Source organism: Astyanax mexicanus, chromosome 4, assembly GCF_023375975.1.
Source record: "Astyanax mexicanus isolate ESR-SI-001 chromosome 4, AstMex3_surface, whole genome shotgun sequence".
Lineage (NCBI taxonomy): Eukaryota > Metazoa > Chordata > Actinopteri > Characiformes > Acestrorhamphidae > Astyanax > Astyanax mexicanus.
In genome coordinates, this window is record NC_064411.1 from 699,961 (window position 1) to 716,195 (window position 16,235).

At 42.8% G+C, this 16,235-nt stretch overlaps 1 protein-coding gene across 14 annotated transcripts in view; it reads right to left on the reverse strand.

The window, feature by feature from the left end:
* LOC103036209 (G surface protein, allelic form 156-like) overlaps positions 1 to 16,235 on the reverse strand; it is a 70,231-nt gene that overhangs the window by 4,175 nt on the left and 49,821 nt on the right. For all 14 annotated transcript variants that reach the window (XM_049476532.1, XM_049476537.1, XM_049476535.1 and 11 more), the window contains 13 exons: positions 15,761 to 16,021; positions 13,862 to 14,122; positions 13,042 to 13,308; positions 11,946 to 12,212; positions 10,349 to 10,609; positions 9,843 to 10,106; positions 8,485 to 8,748; positions 5,961 to 6,221; positions 4,927 to 5,181; positions 4,533 to 4,793; positions 3,023 to 3,313; positions 1,563 to 1,799; positions 1,401 to 1,451 (listed from right to left, as the gene is read on the reverse strand). In XM_049476532.1, coding sequence (XP_049332489.1) covers positions 1,401 to 1,451; positions 1,563 to 1,799; positions 3,023 to 3,313; positions 4,533 to 4,793; positions 4,927 to 5,181; positions 5,961 to 6,221; positions 8,485 to 8,748; positions 9,843 to 10,106; positions 10,349 to 10,609; positions 11,946 to 12,212; positions 13,042 to 13,308; positions 13,862 to 14,122; positions 15,761 to 16,021 — 3,201 coding nt within the window. The remainder of the gene's footprint in view (positions 1 to 1,400; positions 1,452 to 1,562; positions 1,800 to 3,022; positions 3,314 to 4,532; positions 4,794 to 4,926; positions 5,182 to 5,960; positions 6,222 to 8,484; positions 8,749 to 9,842; positions 10,107 to 10,348; positions 10,610 to 11,945; positions 12,213 to 13,041; positions 13,309 to 13,861; positions 14,123 to 15,760; positions 16,022 to 16,235) is intronic.

A 16,235-nucleotide genomic window follows, 5' to 3' on the forward strand; every position in this document is an offset into this window, starting at 1 on the left:
TAGGAGATGAAGAAAATATATTTCAAATATATATATATTTTAAATGCAAATAATACACTTATACACTAATCCACTTATCTCAGCAATATGAGTGTTTTTACCTGATAAAAGCACCACATATGATTTGAACAGATGCAAATACATATACAGTAAATCATAACAAGAAAATCTAATTTTTAACTATACTTTAAGTATGTTATTTATATCCTGTGAGCCGAGCTGAAGAACAAAGTGTAGTTCCAGAATCCAGATTTCTCCTGGATGCTCCTCCTCAGTCAGCATGTGTTTATTATACTATGTTCAGTTCCGTCAGCAGCTCACCTGATTTATCACATTTACCAATTTATCAATTTACCAAACCAGGTGTTGATTAATATGATGAGAACTAGAAATAAATCTATTTAACTCAGATTAAGAGGAGAGATTAGGAGCTGTTTTAAGGAAAACGGTGCTGTTTGTATTTATTGTATTTTTAGTGTTTTACTGAGCTAATAAACACTTACTGCACAGATAAGAAGCTTTTTCATACTGTATATAAATAAAAAGCAGCATCATCTTGCTGCAGATGAGGCTGAAGCTGTATGGGAAAGAAGCCATTTCTGCAAGCACGCCACAAACAGAGTCGCCTGAGGTGTGCAAAAGCGTGTATTGTTGAGCGATGCACAGTGACGCCATCTGCAGCAAGATGATGCTGCAGCTCTTTGGAGGTGGTCTGTGGATTGTCCTCGACTGTTCTCACCATTCTTCCTCTCTGCCTTTCTGATATTTTTCTTGTTCTGCCACTTCTGGGCTTAACAAGAACTGTCCCTGTGCTCTTCCATTTCCTTACTATGTTCCTCACAGTGGAAACTGACAGGTTAAATCTCTGAGACAACTTTTTGTATCCTTCCCCTGAACAACTATGTTGAACAATCTTTGTTTTTAGATCCTTTGAGAGTTGTTTTGATGATGCCATGATGCCGCTCTTGAGAGGAGATTCAAATAGGAGAACAACTTGCAATTGGCCACCTTAAATACCTTTTCTCATGATTGGATACACCTGGCTATGAAGTTCAAAGCTCAATGAGGTTACCAAACCAATTCTGTGCTTCAGTAAGTCAGTAAAAAGTAGTTAGGAGTATTCAAATCAATAAAATGATAAGGGTGCACATACTTTTACAACGGTCAAATTTTGGTTTAATTGCATATTGCACATTTTCTGTTCTGTTCAGTACAATAAACCTCATTTCAATCCTGAAATATTACTGTGTCCATCAGTTATTAGATATATCAAACTGAAATGGCTGTTGCAAACACCCAAATATTTAGAACTAAAAATGATTAAGATTAATAGGGGTGCCCAAACTTTTTCATATGACTGTATAACAGGTAATTAAAAACTGCAAAGGGCACAAACTTACACAGCTTTGTCTGTTTCGCATCTCTCCTCCTGCGAACTCCTCCTGAGACCACTGGAAGAAGTAAAGGGAAAAATCAGAATTAGAAATGGACTGAAAAAAATACCACCTTAACTGTTAAAAGTGGTTTTTGTGGTGTTTGTTTTGCTGAGTGCCTGATCTCACCGTGCACATCTGACGTTCCTGCACTTTCTCCGGCTGTGTTTCCAGCAGTAACCACGATCAGGTTGCTGTTGACGTTGGTAACTGCACAGGAGAGCCCAGTCGTGTTGCACAGTTGTACCCGGCTGTCGCCAGTCACCTGGTACACGTGGTACACATTTGCATATAGCGAAGAGTTCCACGACACCACAGCGGAGGCGTTAGAGCCGGTGAAGGTGACGGACAGGGGAGGACAGGGAACTGTGGGAGATAAGAGGGTTTGATTTGGTTACTGCAACGTCACAAAAAAAATCATACATGTGGGACACGTCCCACCCAATATCAGAAACAGGTGGATTTGTCCCCCCCCCCCCAAAAAAATGATCCCGCAGAACAGGGGCGTCGCCAGGAGCGAATCGTTTCTCTCAGCTCAGCTGTGTTTTTAATGAGTAGACGCCAATCACGGACCCGGTTCAGGAAGAAAGTCCCGCCTCTTAATAGAAACAGCCAATCAGCTCGCTGGTTTTGCGGAGCACGGACAAGAGTGGGGAAGCCCCCGCGGAGGTCCACAAATATAAGATTCTGATTGGTTCTGCTTTTGAGTTTGACCCTCTGCTGTCCCTCCCCTCTCCTATAATTAATATTCTGATTGGATTATTAATTCCATTGTTTTTAAATTCATTTTAAAATGTCTAGTTGTGGTCTCTAGTAAGAATGAAGCCATGTGAGCTGTTTTTTTTTTTTGCTATTTAGCCCTGATTTAGATCACTGGATTAGATGTCTTTAAAGAAAGACAGGATTTGGCTCTTGCTCATGAATATTCATACATGCAAATATATCACCTCTGATTGGCTAACAGCACTAAAGCAGCAGGGAGCGCCTACCTGCCTTCCCCACACAGTCAATTTCACAGCTATAAAATTTAAAGGACAATGTTTTTTTCAGAGATACAGCCTTACTTATAAAGATACAGGACTGAGCGCTAGATAAAGTTAACCCCTTAAAGCTGTAAACAGAGCTGATAGCTCCTCCTGCTGTAGCGCGGGTTTAGCTCTGCATGTTGGTGGTCCTAAGCCTGAGGTGGGCGAGGCCATGAACCCACTGATTGACGTAGACACCCTAACGTCTCTCTCTGATCAACTTGTATTTCTGAGGATTTTCTTTTACTATCTACTGCAGATAATGAAGGCTGAGGAACAGTTTCATGTGCAGCATCATATACAACTCAAAGAGACCTATAGCATTATACAAGAACGAGAAAAAGTAGATTTTAGCCGAACGAGACCTTTAAGAGATTGATCGCTGGTAGAAATATGGAAGGGATTTTTTCGTAACATTCAACATGACATCTAATTACAGATTTATAGAAGTCCCACCCTTGACACCCCTACGTTTGACACCCCTGCATTACACAGCAATTAAAAAGTACCTTAATGTGTTTTAATTAAAATGGGATATACTTGAGCTGATGTTTTTTTTAATACCTGAGATTCCTGTGAGGACTGCTGATGGCGCGCTGGTGCCGGCCGAGTTCTGAGCCCTCACACTGGCGCTGTAGGTGGAGCCACAGGGAACAGGTGTCTCAAAGAACGTGCGGCTCGTCCAGTAGGAGGTCATTTGGAAGAGCGACTGGGCGCTCCCCTGAATGCTGCCAGAAACCTCCAGAAGGTAGCGGGAGTCAGGGCAGTTTACTGTGGACCAGTAGGCTCTCAGCAGCTGACCCAGACCCATCAGCACACTCTGGACGACCCGGAAGGTGGCTGGGGGACATGGCACTGAAAGAGAGAAGAAGGTTTACTCATAGATGGCCACCTCATAGATTTACTTTATATACACGCTGCCTGGACAAAAAAGGTCACAAACTCTAATGTTTTATTGGACCGGCTTTACCCTGATGCTCTGGACCCATCAGACCTTCACATGACCATCTTCCATCTTTATGCTCCCTAGCAAACTGAATCCAGTTTCCAGGTTAGCTTCAATGATAAGTGCTTTTCTCAAAGCTACACATATGTTTAGTGCTAGTACCCTTCATAGTGTGTCGTGGTAATGCTCTTACTTTCCCTATTAAACATATCCCTTTCTACTGTCATTTTCTATGATTAAAAATGTTAAATGACGGACGGACGATGATGTTTCCCAACTGTCCACAGGATGAGTCTTTTCACAAATGAGAAGCTACTCACTGCATCAGATCGGGATAATAACAACTTGTTTCCAGCTAAAATCACTCATGCAGTAATTATCAAATTTGCTTAGGTAGCTACATCTGACAGTATATGCATCAAATCGTAAAAGTCATTAAATGCTTGCTAAATGTTCCAAAATAAACAAAATAATCAAAATAATAATATGTCAAAAATCTTGAATACTGCACCAATACATATTTGTTAGGGACAGACCATTACCGCCTTAAAAAAAGTTTAGATTGCAATTTTTAAAGACAAAAAAATGATTTTATCGTTTACTTCAATTCTCGTTGTATTTATACTGTTTCCTATGTTTTGTATCTCCTTTATTTTATTTTATTTTTAGCTTTAAATGTTTACATATGTAGTACTACTAGTGTTGGTGACCAAACAGAGAATAAAATGTCACAAAAATGATTTTGTGAATAGTTTTGAACACTTTTGTTAGTTGTTGTTAATTGAGTCAAGACCATTGTTGTATTTATTTAGGGTATTTATGTATTTCTTTTTATTAAATTCAATTCAAATGTCGGAAAGCAAAAGTTCGAAGCTTTTTAAGAGGGTGTAACTGCGTTATTACACTTATAATTGTGATTTTATCAGTGGCATAAACTGGTCATAAAAAGAACAATTATATAGTTTATCACAATAATTTCTGGGAGGGTTTTTTTTAAAACCATAACAAAAGGTATTGTGATAGAATTGAATCAGCCACTATGTAATCTATTCATTATTAGCCAGTGTTTAACAATAGAAACGCGGTTGATTGGATCATTTTTGAGCTCTCGTGCTGATTGGTTCATACCTCCTCCTCCTGTAATGGGTTTGCTGGCGGAGCTGTTGCAGACTCCGTTTGAGGTCACCACTGAGAAGTTGTACTCGGATCCGCACTGCAGCCCCTCCAGGGAACAGGAAGTGCCGGTGGTCTGGCAGTAGAGCGTGGAGGAATTGGTTGACTGGGCAGTGGCGAAATACTCCACAGCTCCAGTTTGCCCCGCCCAGGACAGTACTGCAGTAGAGTTCACACACTGCACATCCACGGACAGGTTTTGGGGCTGGCAGGGTCCTGTAGAGCAAAAACACCAACAAAAAAAAAAACCACACACCAGAGAAACCAGAGATTCAGTTTAATTTCCCAAATGTGAAAAACTAAGCACTTTTTGTTGGGTAAAACAAGGACATGGGGAAGAATGTCTTACCTGTATTAAGGACCACAGGCAGACTGGGCGCACTGGTGCAGCTGCCCTCGGCAACCACTTGCACGGAGTAGGAGGAGCCACAGGTGAGGTTGGTGAGGGTGCAGGTGGGTGTTGTGCTCTGGCAGGAAGCATGGCTGTTGCTACTGTTAGCATAGACGTGGTAGGAGGTCGCACCAGTGCTCTGATCCCACACCACTACAGCGGAGTTATTAGCACAGTAGGACAGCACTGAAACGTTGACTGGTGCACAGGGCCCTGAAAAAAATGAGTAGTAATAATGTATTCTTCCTTTCATGCATTTGCTCTGGTGAGTTTTTTAAGGCTTTCTCGGTCATGAGACATCCTGTTCAGTAGCTCCTCCATTTCCACTTGCTGTTATGTTTCACATGGATCTCCGTGGAAACACGCAACAAAAGTGTAATTACGGTGAGTGGCAGTGGACAAATAGCTTTTTATTACTAAATGCGAGGAGATGAAACTCAGAGATGTGGATCCAGACGGGACTAAAACTAGCGGAGTACCACGGAGTTTAAACACGGAGAAAAACAGTATTTAACTTCCTCTTATAAAATTTTCTCAGGGGACGTCTGAGAAAAACACAAACACATACATGGTGGTTCCGGGCAGGAATAAAATCACAGAGGATAAAACTCCGCATAAAAGAGAAAATTACCCCAGGACCCCTTGAAAAACTAATCCCGTCCAGATAAGGCTTAAGTCTTTACGAACTGAAAGATTAAAATGATTATTTCTTTGGGATTTGTATTTAGTTTAGTTAGAAGAAATTGAGGTTAAATATGTCAGTATGTCAGTTATCTCTATTTTAAAGGCTCTGAATCATTTTTTTATACCATTTATTTTATAGTACAGTGTTTTTCACTTAGCGGAAAATCTAACAGTACAATTTCTTTGTTTTTGGATTAATTAAAAATGTAAAAATTTAAACAAGCCATTAATCTATAATTGTGTATTTCCTTTTTTTACAGAAATGTTTATAACAGTATAGAGCAGTTCTGAGTCAGTCTGGTGTTTACCGGTCTGCAGGCCTGAGGGCAGCACTGTGGTGGAGTTACACTGATCATTGGTGACGGTCACTGTGACGCTGTAGTTCTTCCCGCAGCTCAGCCCACTGATGCTGCACTGTGAGCCCACTCCCACACAGCTCAGCGGGGGTCCGGAGGAGTCCTGCAGGGTGGCCGTGTAAAGGGCCGTGTTGTTACTGGGCTGCCAGGAAACCACAGCAGTGCTGGAGCTGCAATCCAGAGCGGCTGAAATGTTTCCAGCGGAGCAGGGACCTGCGGATCAAACACAGAACCAGAAGAATCAATTAACTTTTGATAATGGGTATTGAAATGCAATTGCTCTCTCTCTCTCTCTCTGGGTGGGTACAGTACAGTACAGTACAGTAGAAGGCACTCTCTCTTTCCCCTCATCACTCCTAGGGTGATGTAGATCAGCACAAGGCTGCATCTGTGAGCTGATGTATCAGAACCAACAGAGTAGCTGAGCTTTCCCCCGAGCGTTAGCGCTGTGATGATGCTACTCGGTAATGTATAAGCAGCAGCAGCTCAAAAAGAGGCGGAGTCTGACTTTACATGTATCAGAGGAGGCATGTGCTAGTCTTTTTAACCCTCCTGGTGTTGGGGCATCACTAGTGATAGAGGATATACAGCAGTGATAGGGGAGTAGCAGCTGAATGGGTGGGACTATTGGCCACATCAATTAGGAGAAAAACGTGACAAAAAAATAAATAAAATAAATAAAAAGAAACAGAAATTTGTATTATTTCTGCCAATTCGTTCAAAAAATATATTAACTACAACAATATTCTGCGGCAAAATCACGATTACTTTTTTTTTAACGCTGTTAACATTTTTTTTTTTTAAGTGTTTACATCTGGCAGATTAGATCCTTTTTTACTGCATTATAATTATCTCCGGGTAGTTTAGATGCTTTTTAAATTATAATATTATATATAGTTACTGAGTTTAACTGAGTTTTAAAGGAGAAAGTAAACACCAGTGTAGCTCCATATTCCACATTTAACAACTTCAAAAAAAGAAACGTGCCATCGGCTGTGTTTCTTTGTGTGTGCATGACCATGCAAGTGAGAGAGAGAGAATAGGAGAAAGAGAGAGAGAGAGAGAGAGAGAGAGAGAAAATAGGACAATGAGAGAGAATGAGAGAGAGAGAGAGAGAAAATAGGAAAAAGAGAGAGAATGAGTGAGAGAGAGTTAGAGAAAGAGAGAGAATGAGTAAGAGATAGAGATAGAGAGAGAGAGAGAGAATAGGAAAAAGAGAGAGAATGAGAGAGAGAGAGAGAGAGAATAGGAGAAAGAGAGAGAATGAGAGAGAGAGAATAGGAGAAAGAAAGAGAATAGGAGAAAAAAGAGAGAATGAGAGAGTGAGAGAGATAGAGAGAGGAAGAGAAAATGAGTGAGAGAGAGAGAGGGAATAAGAGAGGGAGAATGAGAGAGAAAGAGAGAGAATAGGAGAAAGAGAGAGAAAGAGAGAATGAGTGAGAGAGAGAGAGAATGAGAAAGGGAGAATGAGAGAGAAAGAGAGAGAATAGGAGAAAGAGAGAGAATGAGAGAGAGAGCGAGAGAGAGAGAAAGAGAAAATGAGTGAGAGAGAGAGAGAGAGAGAAAGAGAAAATGAGTGAGAGAGAGAGAGAGAGAGAGGGAATAAGAGAGGGAGAATGAGAGAGAAAGAGAGAGAATAGGAGAAAGAGAGAGAAAGAGAGAATGAGAAAGGGAGAATGAGAGAGAAAGAGAGAGAATAGGAGAAAAACAGAGAAAGAGAGAGAGAATGAGAGAGAGAAACAAAGAGAGAATGAGAAAGGGAGAATGCGAGAGAATAGGACAGAGAGAATGAGTGAGAGAGAATGAGAGAGGGAGAATAAGAGAGGGAGAATGAGAGAGAAAGAGAGAGAATGAGTGTGAGAGAGAGAGAGAGTGAGAGAAAGAGAGAGAATGAGAGAGAATAGGAGAGAGAATGAGTGTGAGAGAGAGAGAGAGTGAGAGAAAGAGAGAGAATGAGAGAGAATAGGAGAGAGAGAAAGAGAGAGTAAGTGAGAGAGAGAGAAAGAAAAAGAGAGAGAGAATTAGTGAGAGAGAGAGAGAGAATAAGAGAGAGAGAACGAGAGAGAATGAGAGAGTAAGTGAGAGAAAGAAAGAGAGCATACACTTCAGCATAAATCAAAAAGTAATCTACTTTCTGAACTCTAAAGCATCACCAGGCTCTATCAATTTTGTCACGATTAATTTGTGTAAAAAAAAATGAACACACTGAAGTTTCCAGATTAACTGCAGGCTTTAATGGGTTAATGTTGTCAGCTCTGATTTATTAACTTATTAAAGAGAAATTCAGAACCAAGCTCTGGCCTTTAAACTAGCTCACAGTGTCTCTTCCTGTTTCTTTTTACTGTATTTATATTAAACTGCATGTGTATCTTAGGTTTTCACAGTCTAACAGTTGTTTTTTTAAGATAAAATGTTTTAAATGCTCTTTTTTACCACCCAGAGCTGTTATTCTCAGTCTGCAGGTCCAGTTCCTCACCTGTCTGGAGCTGGGCAGGTACACTGGGGGTGCTGTTGCACTGCTGGGTGCTGGCGGTGATGGTGAAGTTGTACTCCTGGCTGCAGTGCAGGTGGTTCAGATTGACGGTGGTTTTGTTGGTGCTGATAAAGAGGGCGTGGCCGTCTCTGCTCCACCCCCTCAGCAGGTACTGCTCTGCGTCTGCAGCGCTCCAGCTCAGTACAGCTGCAGCAGAACCGCAGCCTGATCCCGGGACAACCACCAGCCCAGTGGGAGCACACGGACCTGAGATACACACACGGCAGGAAGGGGTTACACACTCCAATTCCAGCCCCATCAATTCTGATATTGTCATCTTGGAATATGGTCGTGATCATCAGGGAAGAAAAAATTGATCCATTGATGGAAGAATAACCTGCTCTATATTCAGTATATTCAGGTAGAGTCAGCTGACCTCATTCCTTCAGCACATACTGTTGCTGAACCTAAACCTGCAGACCAACTGCAGCATCAACCAACCAACACCACATCATTTATTTACTACTTTTGGCCAAGCAGTGAGTTTTTTTTTTTTACGATATATTGCCATGACAATAGACTAACAACAAAACAAAGGACTAAATCTCTGATTATTGGTTATTTGTGATAATGTAACACCCCTTCCTTTGTATATTTGTATTGAATGTATATACTGTAAAAACGTGTTGTCATACAGGCGCCGAGTGGTCCAGCGGTCTAAAGCGCTGCCACTATGAGCGGGAGGTCGCAGGTTCGAACTAGGGTTGTGCCCCAACATAGCGATGGATCTTGATATTTAATCAAGAGAAATCAGGCAAAATGCGTTTAAATGATTTGAAACTGAAACTAACTGAAACTGATATTATTCTGCGCACTATTAGATATCGTCATTTTACAGGGGAATTATTACAGTAAACTCAAAATCATGTAACTCTCTGTTGGATTCATTTTATATAAATGGGAAACTTTCTTTGAATAGGAACAAAAATAAAAATTTTACCAAAAACAGGATGTAGATGAAAAATGACTGGTAATCAATTATGTTTTCCCAATTTTTATGAAACAACTTATTATTTGCACTATAAGACACTAAAAATCAACAGTTCGTTGCTGAAGTACAGTGTTATCCATGAGCTTCAGTAGAGTTCTCCAGCACTGAGACTGAGTACAGTGGCATTAGCATTAGCCGCTAACCGCAGCGCTAGCACTTTCACCATGCGAGTTTACCACGTTAAAACAAGCTACGTGAGAGATGAACCGCTGTAATTTCACAAAATATTTTTTATACCTCATCATTACGCCCCATGCTAAGTGTACAGGACTGTAGCTAACTGTTTATTTATGCAGGAATGCAGACTCACGGGACCGGAAGGTGGTGTTGGTGTTGGAGGGGATCTGGCACTGCTGGTTGGTGGAGGTGAGGGTGAGGTTGTAGGTCTGTCCGCATTGCACAGTGACGTTGCAGTGCTTGTCCTGGGTGGAGCATGAGGTGAGATGGCCCCCGGACCCCCGGACCATGGCCGTATAATTATCCGCCCCTGCGCTGAAGGGCCAGGAGATGAGGGCGGAGTCGGTGGAGCAGTCCACCTGAACTGCAACACCAGCGCTGTCGGGAGAACAGGGGGCTGCGGCACAACACCAACAGGGACTATTAAAAATTTGAGTTAAAAAATGTATTTGTTAGTTAATTGGTTCGATAATTATTAACTAATATATACTGGTGATCTAAGGATATATTTTTAGTTTAAATACAGAGATTTTTTTTCCTTTTGTAAAAGGGAAAGTTGAAAGTTTGTTCAATAAAACTGGATTTATATTTTTAAAAACTCAGTCGCAGACCCTACAGACCGCATTACACATCACTCACCTGACAGCAGGTTCACCGACTCGCTGTAGGAGCTGTTGTAGACCTGCCCCAGCGCCTGTACGTAAGTGGTGTACACCGTCCCACAGCTGAGTCCAGGAATACTGAAGCTTGTTTGCTGAGTGGAAAAGACCAGGAAGTCGCCATTCATGCCCTGCAGGAAAACCACGTAACCCACAGCGACCAGGCTGGCGTCCCAGGAGACGGAGGCATTGTGGGTGGAGCAGTTCAGTTCAGTCCGGACGTTCTGAGGAGGACAGGGTTCTGCAAAACACACAAGCAAGTCCTTATTTTATTTATATTCAGTCAGAACTGCATCATTTCATTTGGACTAAAACTGAATCTATTAACTGGATCTAAGTGTTGTAGCTGAGTTTAAATAGTTTTTTCTTTTTTCATTGTTTAAATAGTGATGGATTTTACAAATGGCGTTCTGTAAGTGAGGCGTTGTCAGGTGCCATCTTAGCAGCGGAAAACACAGGTGCGCCACTAACTGTTCTGAACCCTGACAACAGTCAACCGACAGACGTTTATTGCTATCTTGCCGACGCAGGTGTGCCGTGTGCTCGTAAGCACTGCGCCTTTAAGCACTGCGCCTTTAAGATACCAATCCACCAAATTCAGAGTGTACGTGGTTTATTTCCCCGTTACGCCCAAAACACACCCATGATTAATTAATGGAATTATTACATGCCTTTTGTATGTTTCGAGCCGCTCAAGGTTAAACTTTTCCTGTCGTTATGATGGCAAGGACACTCATGCAAAAACATGCCTTAAAACAAGTTGTATGTTGCTCGGTTGACGAATCGCCTATGTCAGGGGTGTCCAAACTACGGCTGAGGTATTTTAGAAACAGAATGAAAGTTGGCCCGCTGTTGAGCAGGTTTTTATAATGTGAGATTCAAAGTTTGAACGCTAGGTGTCAGAAACAGGCCAAAGAGTCTAAAAGCGGAGAGAGTGCGCATTTCTAGCACAGAAAAACGGGCCAAAAAGTCTAAAAGCGGAGAGGGTGCGCATTTCTAGCGCAGAAAAACGGGCCAAAGAGTCTAAAAGCAGAGAGAGTGCGCATTTCTAGCGCAGAAAAACTGGGCAAAAGAGTCTAAAAGCAGAGAGAGTGCGCATTTCTAGCGCAGAAAAATGGGCCAAAGAGTCTAAAAGCGGAGAGAGTGCGCATTTCTAGCGCAGAAAAACGGGCCAAAGAGTGTAAAAGCGGAGAGGGTGCGCATTTCTAGCGCAGAAAAACGGGCCAAAGAGTCTAAAAGTGGAGAGAGTCCGCATTTCTAGTGCAGGAAAACAGGTGTTTTGTTTTGTTTCTGTTTTTTTTTTTTTTTTTTTACCTTTGAATTTTTTTTCAACCTTTTCCTGGTTCTTGTGTTTTGTGAATTTGTGCTTCTAGAAAAAACTGATCTGCAACTGCATCCAACCTTACTCTCTCAAATTTTAACAAATGTAATAATACCGAGCATTAGCAGAATGCCAGTCAGATAAATAAGGCTTTATGTTCATTAAGCTAATTTAATCTTTTTATATATTTTAGCACGTCTGTAATGCTACAGAATCTAAAGCTCCAGTAACAGAAGGACAGGGTCACGTGACTGACCTGTCTGTAGTGAGTAGGGGAGCGAGGTGGCAGTGCCGGTTCCGTTGCAGGCGCTGTTGTAGGCTGTGACAGTGATGTTGTATATCTGTCCGCACTCCGTGTTTGAGAGGGTGCAGAAGGTGTCGGTGACGTTGAGACACACGTCGTTCGGGCCCTGGCTTGCTTTTGCCAGAGCGGTGAACCTGTCAGCTCCCGGAGTGAAGTCCCAGAACAGGAGTCCAACGACGGTGTCATACTGCACCGAGAGGTTCTGCGGAACGCACGGCTCTGAAGAGACGAAAAAATAAAGAATATATTTTTTAGTTTCTTTCATTGTTTGTAATTTATTGAGCTATGTGTACAAAAGTTGTGTGTAAAATATGTGTGATGCAGCATGACGGGCCTAAGTGGGCCAAAGAGTCTAAAAGCGGAGAGAGTGCGCATTTCTAGCGCAGAAAAACAGGCCAGAGTCTAAAAGCAGAGAGAGTGCGCATTTCTAGCGCAGAAAAACAGGCCAAAGAGTCTAAAAGTGGAGAGAGTGCGCATTTCTAGCGCAGAAAACAGGCCAAAGAGTCTAAAAGCGGAGAGAGTGCGCATTTCTAGCGCAGAAAAACGGGCCAAAAACTCTAAAAGCGGAGAGGGTGCGCATTTCTAGCGCAGAAAAATGGGCCAAAGAGTCTAAAAGTGGAGAGAGTGCGCATTTCTAGCGCAGAAAACAGGCCAAAGAGTCTAAAAGCGGAGAGAGTGCGCATTTCTAGCGCAGAAAAACGGGCCAAAGAGTCTAAAAGCGGAGAGAGTGTGCATTTCTAGCGCAGAAAAACGGGCCAAAGAGTCTAAAAGTGGAGAGAGTGCGCATTTCTAGCGCAGAAAACAGGCCAAAGAGTCTAAAAGCGGAGAATCAAGATTTATTCTGGCACACTATCAGTTGATTCCCTCTGGGTGCAACTATTTGAAGACCAGTGTAAATTATATTTTGTTCTGATTGGTTGGTAAGTTGGTGGCTGGGAATAAACTGTATTCTGTGATGGAGTCATCATGTTGTCTCCCACTTTTTCACTACAGCTATTTGTGGCTCTACCTGTGATAGCGTGTCCTGCCTGGCTGAATACCCTCTCACCTGTGATCAGCTGACCGCTCATGGTGCTGCTGCGGTTGCAGGAGGCTCCGAGGGTCTGTACGCTCACCGCGTACGCCGCCCCACACTTCAGATTACTCAGCGTACAGGAAGTGCTGGAATTGTTTGAGCTACAGCCTGTGATTTGGCCCAGAGACGCCACTGCTGAGACACTGTAGCCCTGAGACCCTGCGCCCGCCCCCCACGCCACCACCGCAGTATCAGTGGTGCAGTTCAGCACCGCCGAGATGGAAGATGCAGCGCAGGGTACTGTGAGAGAAACAAGAAGGAAAAGGACACTGTAAAAAAAGTGATGGAATTTTAACAGTAAAGTGGAAATTCTAACAGTAAAGTACCGTTTAAAGGTCAGTGAAACGGCCTGTAGCCTGCTGCTAACCCCGGCTAGCACTGCTGAAGCAGTATTAGCATTAGTCGCTAACCGCTCCAAGTGCTAACTCTTTCGGCATTCAGAGGTGAGCATTATTGCACTGTAGGCTGCACGTTTACCGTGTTAAAAGAAGCTACATGGCACGAACCGCTAGTTAATATTAGCAGTTAGTATTTACCAGAACACTCACCGTGGCTAGTGTTAGCAGTTAGCTAACAGACTCTGCTCCCTTAATTTACAAAAGAAATGTTACATTTACCGATGATCAGTGATGGTTTGGAGAGACATGTCTGTCATCTGCTGGTGTTGATCCACTGTGTTTTATTATCAAGTCTAAAGTCAGTGCAGTTTGGTTTTCACTGTAAAATAACAGCACATTACTGGCGTCTCTGCTGCCAGAATTGTATGTTTCTGTATTTGTGTAAATCTGTGTACCTGACTGGAAGTCTGTACTGGTGCTGGGAGTGCTGGTACACTGGTTATCAGATGCCGTGAGCGAGACATGGTACACCCGTCCACAGCTGAGGCCTGTAACGTTACACTGCCCCCCAGAGGACTGGCAGGTCCCAGACAGGCCGTTGGAATCCTGCAGGGTCACTTTGTATAGGTGGGCACCCAGGCTTGGAGACCACGAAACCGATACTCCGTTTGTCGCACAGTCGACCAACGGCACAAGGTTCTGCGGCACACACGGCACTGAAACAGAAAACAGCACAGCATGAGAAAAGCATTTGATTCTATTACAATTCTTTACTGGCTTCAGTTTATCTCACCCAATATATAGTCAATTAAATATTTATTTGATCTCTTGCTTATTCTGAAAGCTTGCCGATTGACAAAGACATGTTAATTTTAACAGTAAGGTTATCAAAAATAAAATCCAGAAAATCACGTGGTATAAATTGTAAACATTTATTTGCATTTTGCATTTCTGGTACAGATAAACGGACCAAAGAGTCTAAAAGCGGAGAGGGTGCGCATTTCTAGGGCAGAAAAACGGGGCAAAGAGTCTAAAAGCGGAGAGAGTGTGCATTTCTAGCGCAGAAAAACAGGGCAAAGAGTCTAAAAGCGGAGAGGGTGCGCATTTCTAGCGCAGAAAAACAGGTCAAAGAGTCTAAATGCGGAGAGAGTGCGCATTTCTAGCGCAGAAAAACAGGGCAAAGAGTCTAAAAGCGGAGAGGGTGCGCATTTCTAGCGCAGAAAAACGGGGCAAAGAGTCTAAAAGCGGAGAGGGTGCGCATTTCTAGCGCAGAAAAACGGGGCAAAGAGTCGGAAAGCGGAGAGAGTGCTCATTTCTAGTGCAGATAAACGGACCAAAGAGTCTAAAAGCGGAGAGGGTGCGCATTTCTAGCACAGAAAAACGGGGCAAAGAGTCTAAAAGCGGAGAGAGTGCACATTTCTAGCGCAGAAAAACGGGGCAAAAAGTCGAAAAGCGGAGAGCGTGCTCATTTCTAGTGCAGATAAACGGGGCAAAGAGTATAAAAGCGGAGAGGGTGCGCATTTCTAGCGCAGAAAAACGGGGCAAAGAGTCGGAAAGCGGAGAGAGTGCGCATTTCTAGCACAGAAAAACGGGGCAAAAAGTCTAAAAGCGGAGAGAGTGCGCATTTCTAGCGCAGAAAAACGGGGCAAAAAGTCTAAAAGTGGAGAGAGTGCGCATTTCTAGCGCAGAAAAACGGGCCACAGAGTCTAAAAGCGGAGAGGGTGCGCATTTCTAGCGCAGATAAACGGGCCAAAGAGTCTAAAAGCGGAGAGGGTGCGCATTTCTAGCGCAGATAAACGGGCCAAAGAGTCTAAAAGCAGAGAGAGTGCGCATTTCTAGCACAGAAAAACGGGCCAAAGAGTCTAAAAGCGGAGAGAGTGCGCATTTCTAGCGCAGATAAACGGGCCAAAGAGTCTAAAAGCGTAGAGAGTGCGCATTTCTAGCGCAGAAAAACGGGCCAAAGAGTCGGAAAGCGGAGAGAGTGCGCATTTCTAGCGCAGAAAAACGGGGCAAAGAGTCTAAAAGTTGCCGTAATTAAGGAGTTTTATATGAAGAGACATCATGAAATTAAACATCAATTTGAAAAATCTTAGTTTACACAACACTGTCAAAGATAAAGATAGTAAGTGAAGTAAAATGGTGTGTAAATGAAATAATCAGGAAATTTTTTATTATAGAGTCTGTGGCCCGTGACTTCAAATATATTTCTCCTTCTGGCCCCCAACAAAAAAAGTTTGGACACCCCTGATGTACAGTTTTCTCCAATACATTTATAATAATCAGTTACATATATTTATAGAGCATATATATGCTCTATATGAATCAGTGATAAATGAATCAGTGGCCTGTCTTACCTGTCTGAAGCTGGACAGGTGCGCTGCAGGCACTGGAGCAGTTGTTGTCCTTGGCCATCACTGTCACTGTGTAGGCTACGCCACAGGCCAGGGTCAAAAGGTCACAGGAAGTGTTGACTGAGGTGCAGTTAGCAGACAGGCCGCTGCTGCTGTTGGCCGTAACGAAGTAAACCAGCGCCCCGGGACTGCTGAGCCAGGAAACTGATGCTGTGTTTCTGCTGCAGTTCACACTGGCTGAGAGGATCTGAGGGACACATGGAGCTAAAAACAACACAGAACATCAGTTTAAGTTTACTTTTATCTAAAACATATCAGAAAACTGTGAATAATTGACTGTTTCTACTCTCACTGCCCCATTTACTGAGCTCCACTGACCATGGGCCCAATACATCCTGCCATCGTTACCTTTATGGTTAGTCTCCCTATAATGTAACATTCAGATATGCTTTAATTTCCTTTTATTTCTGTTCATAAA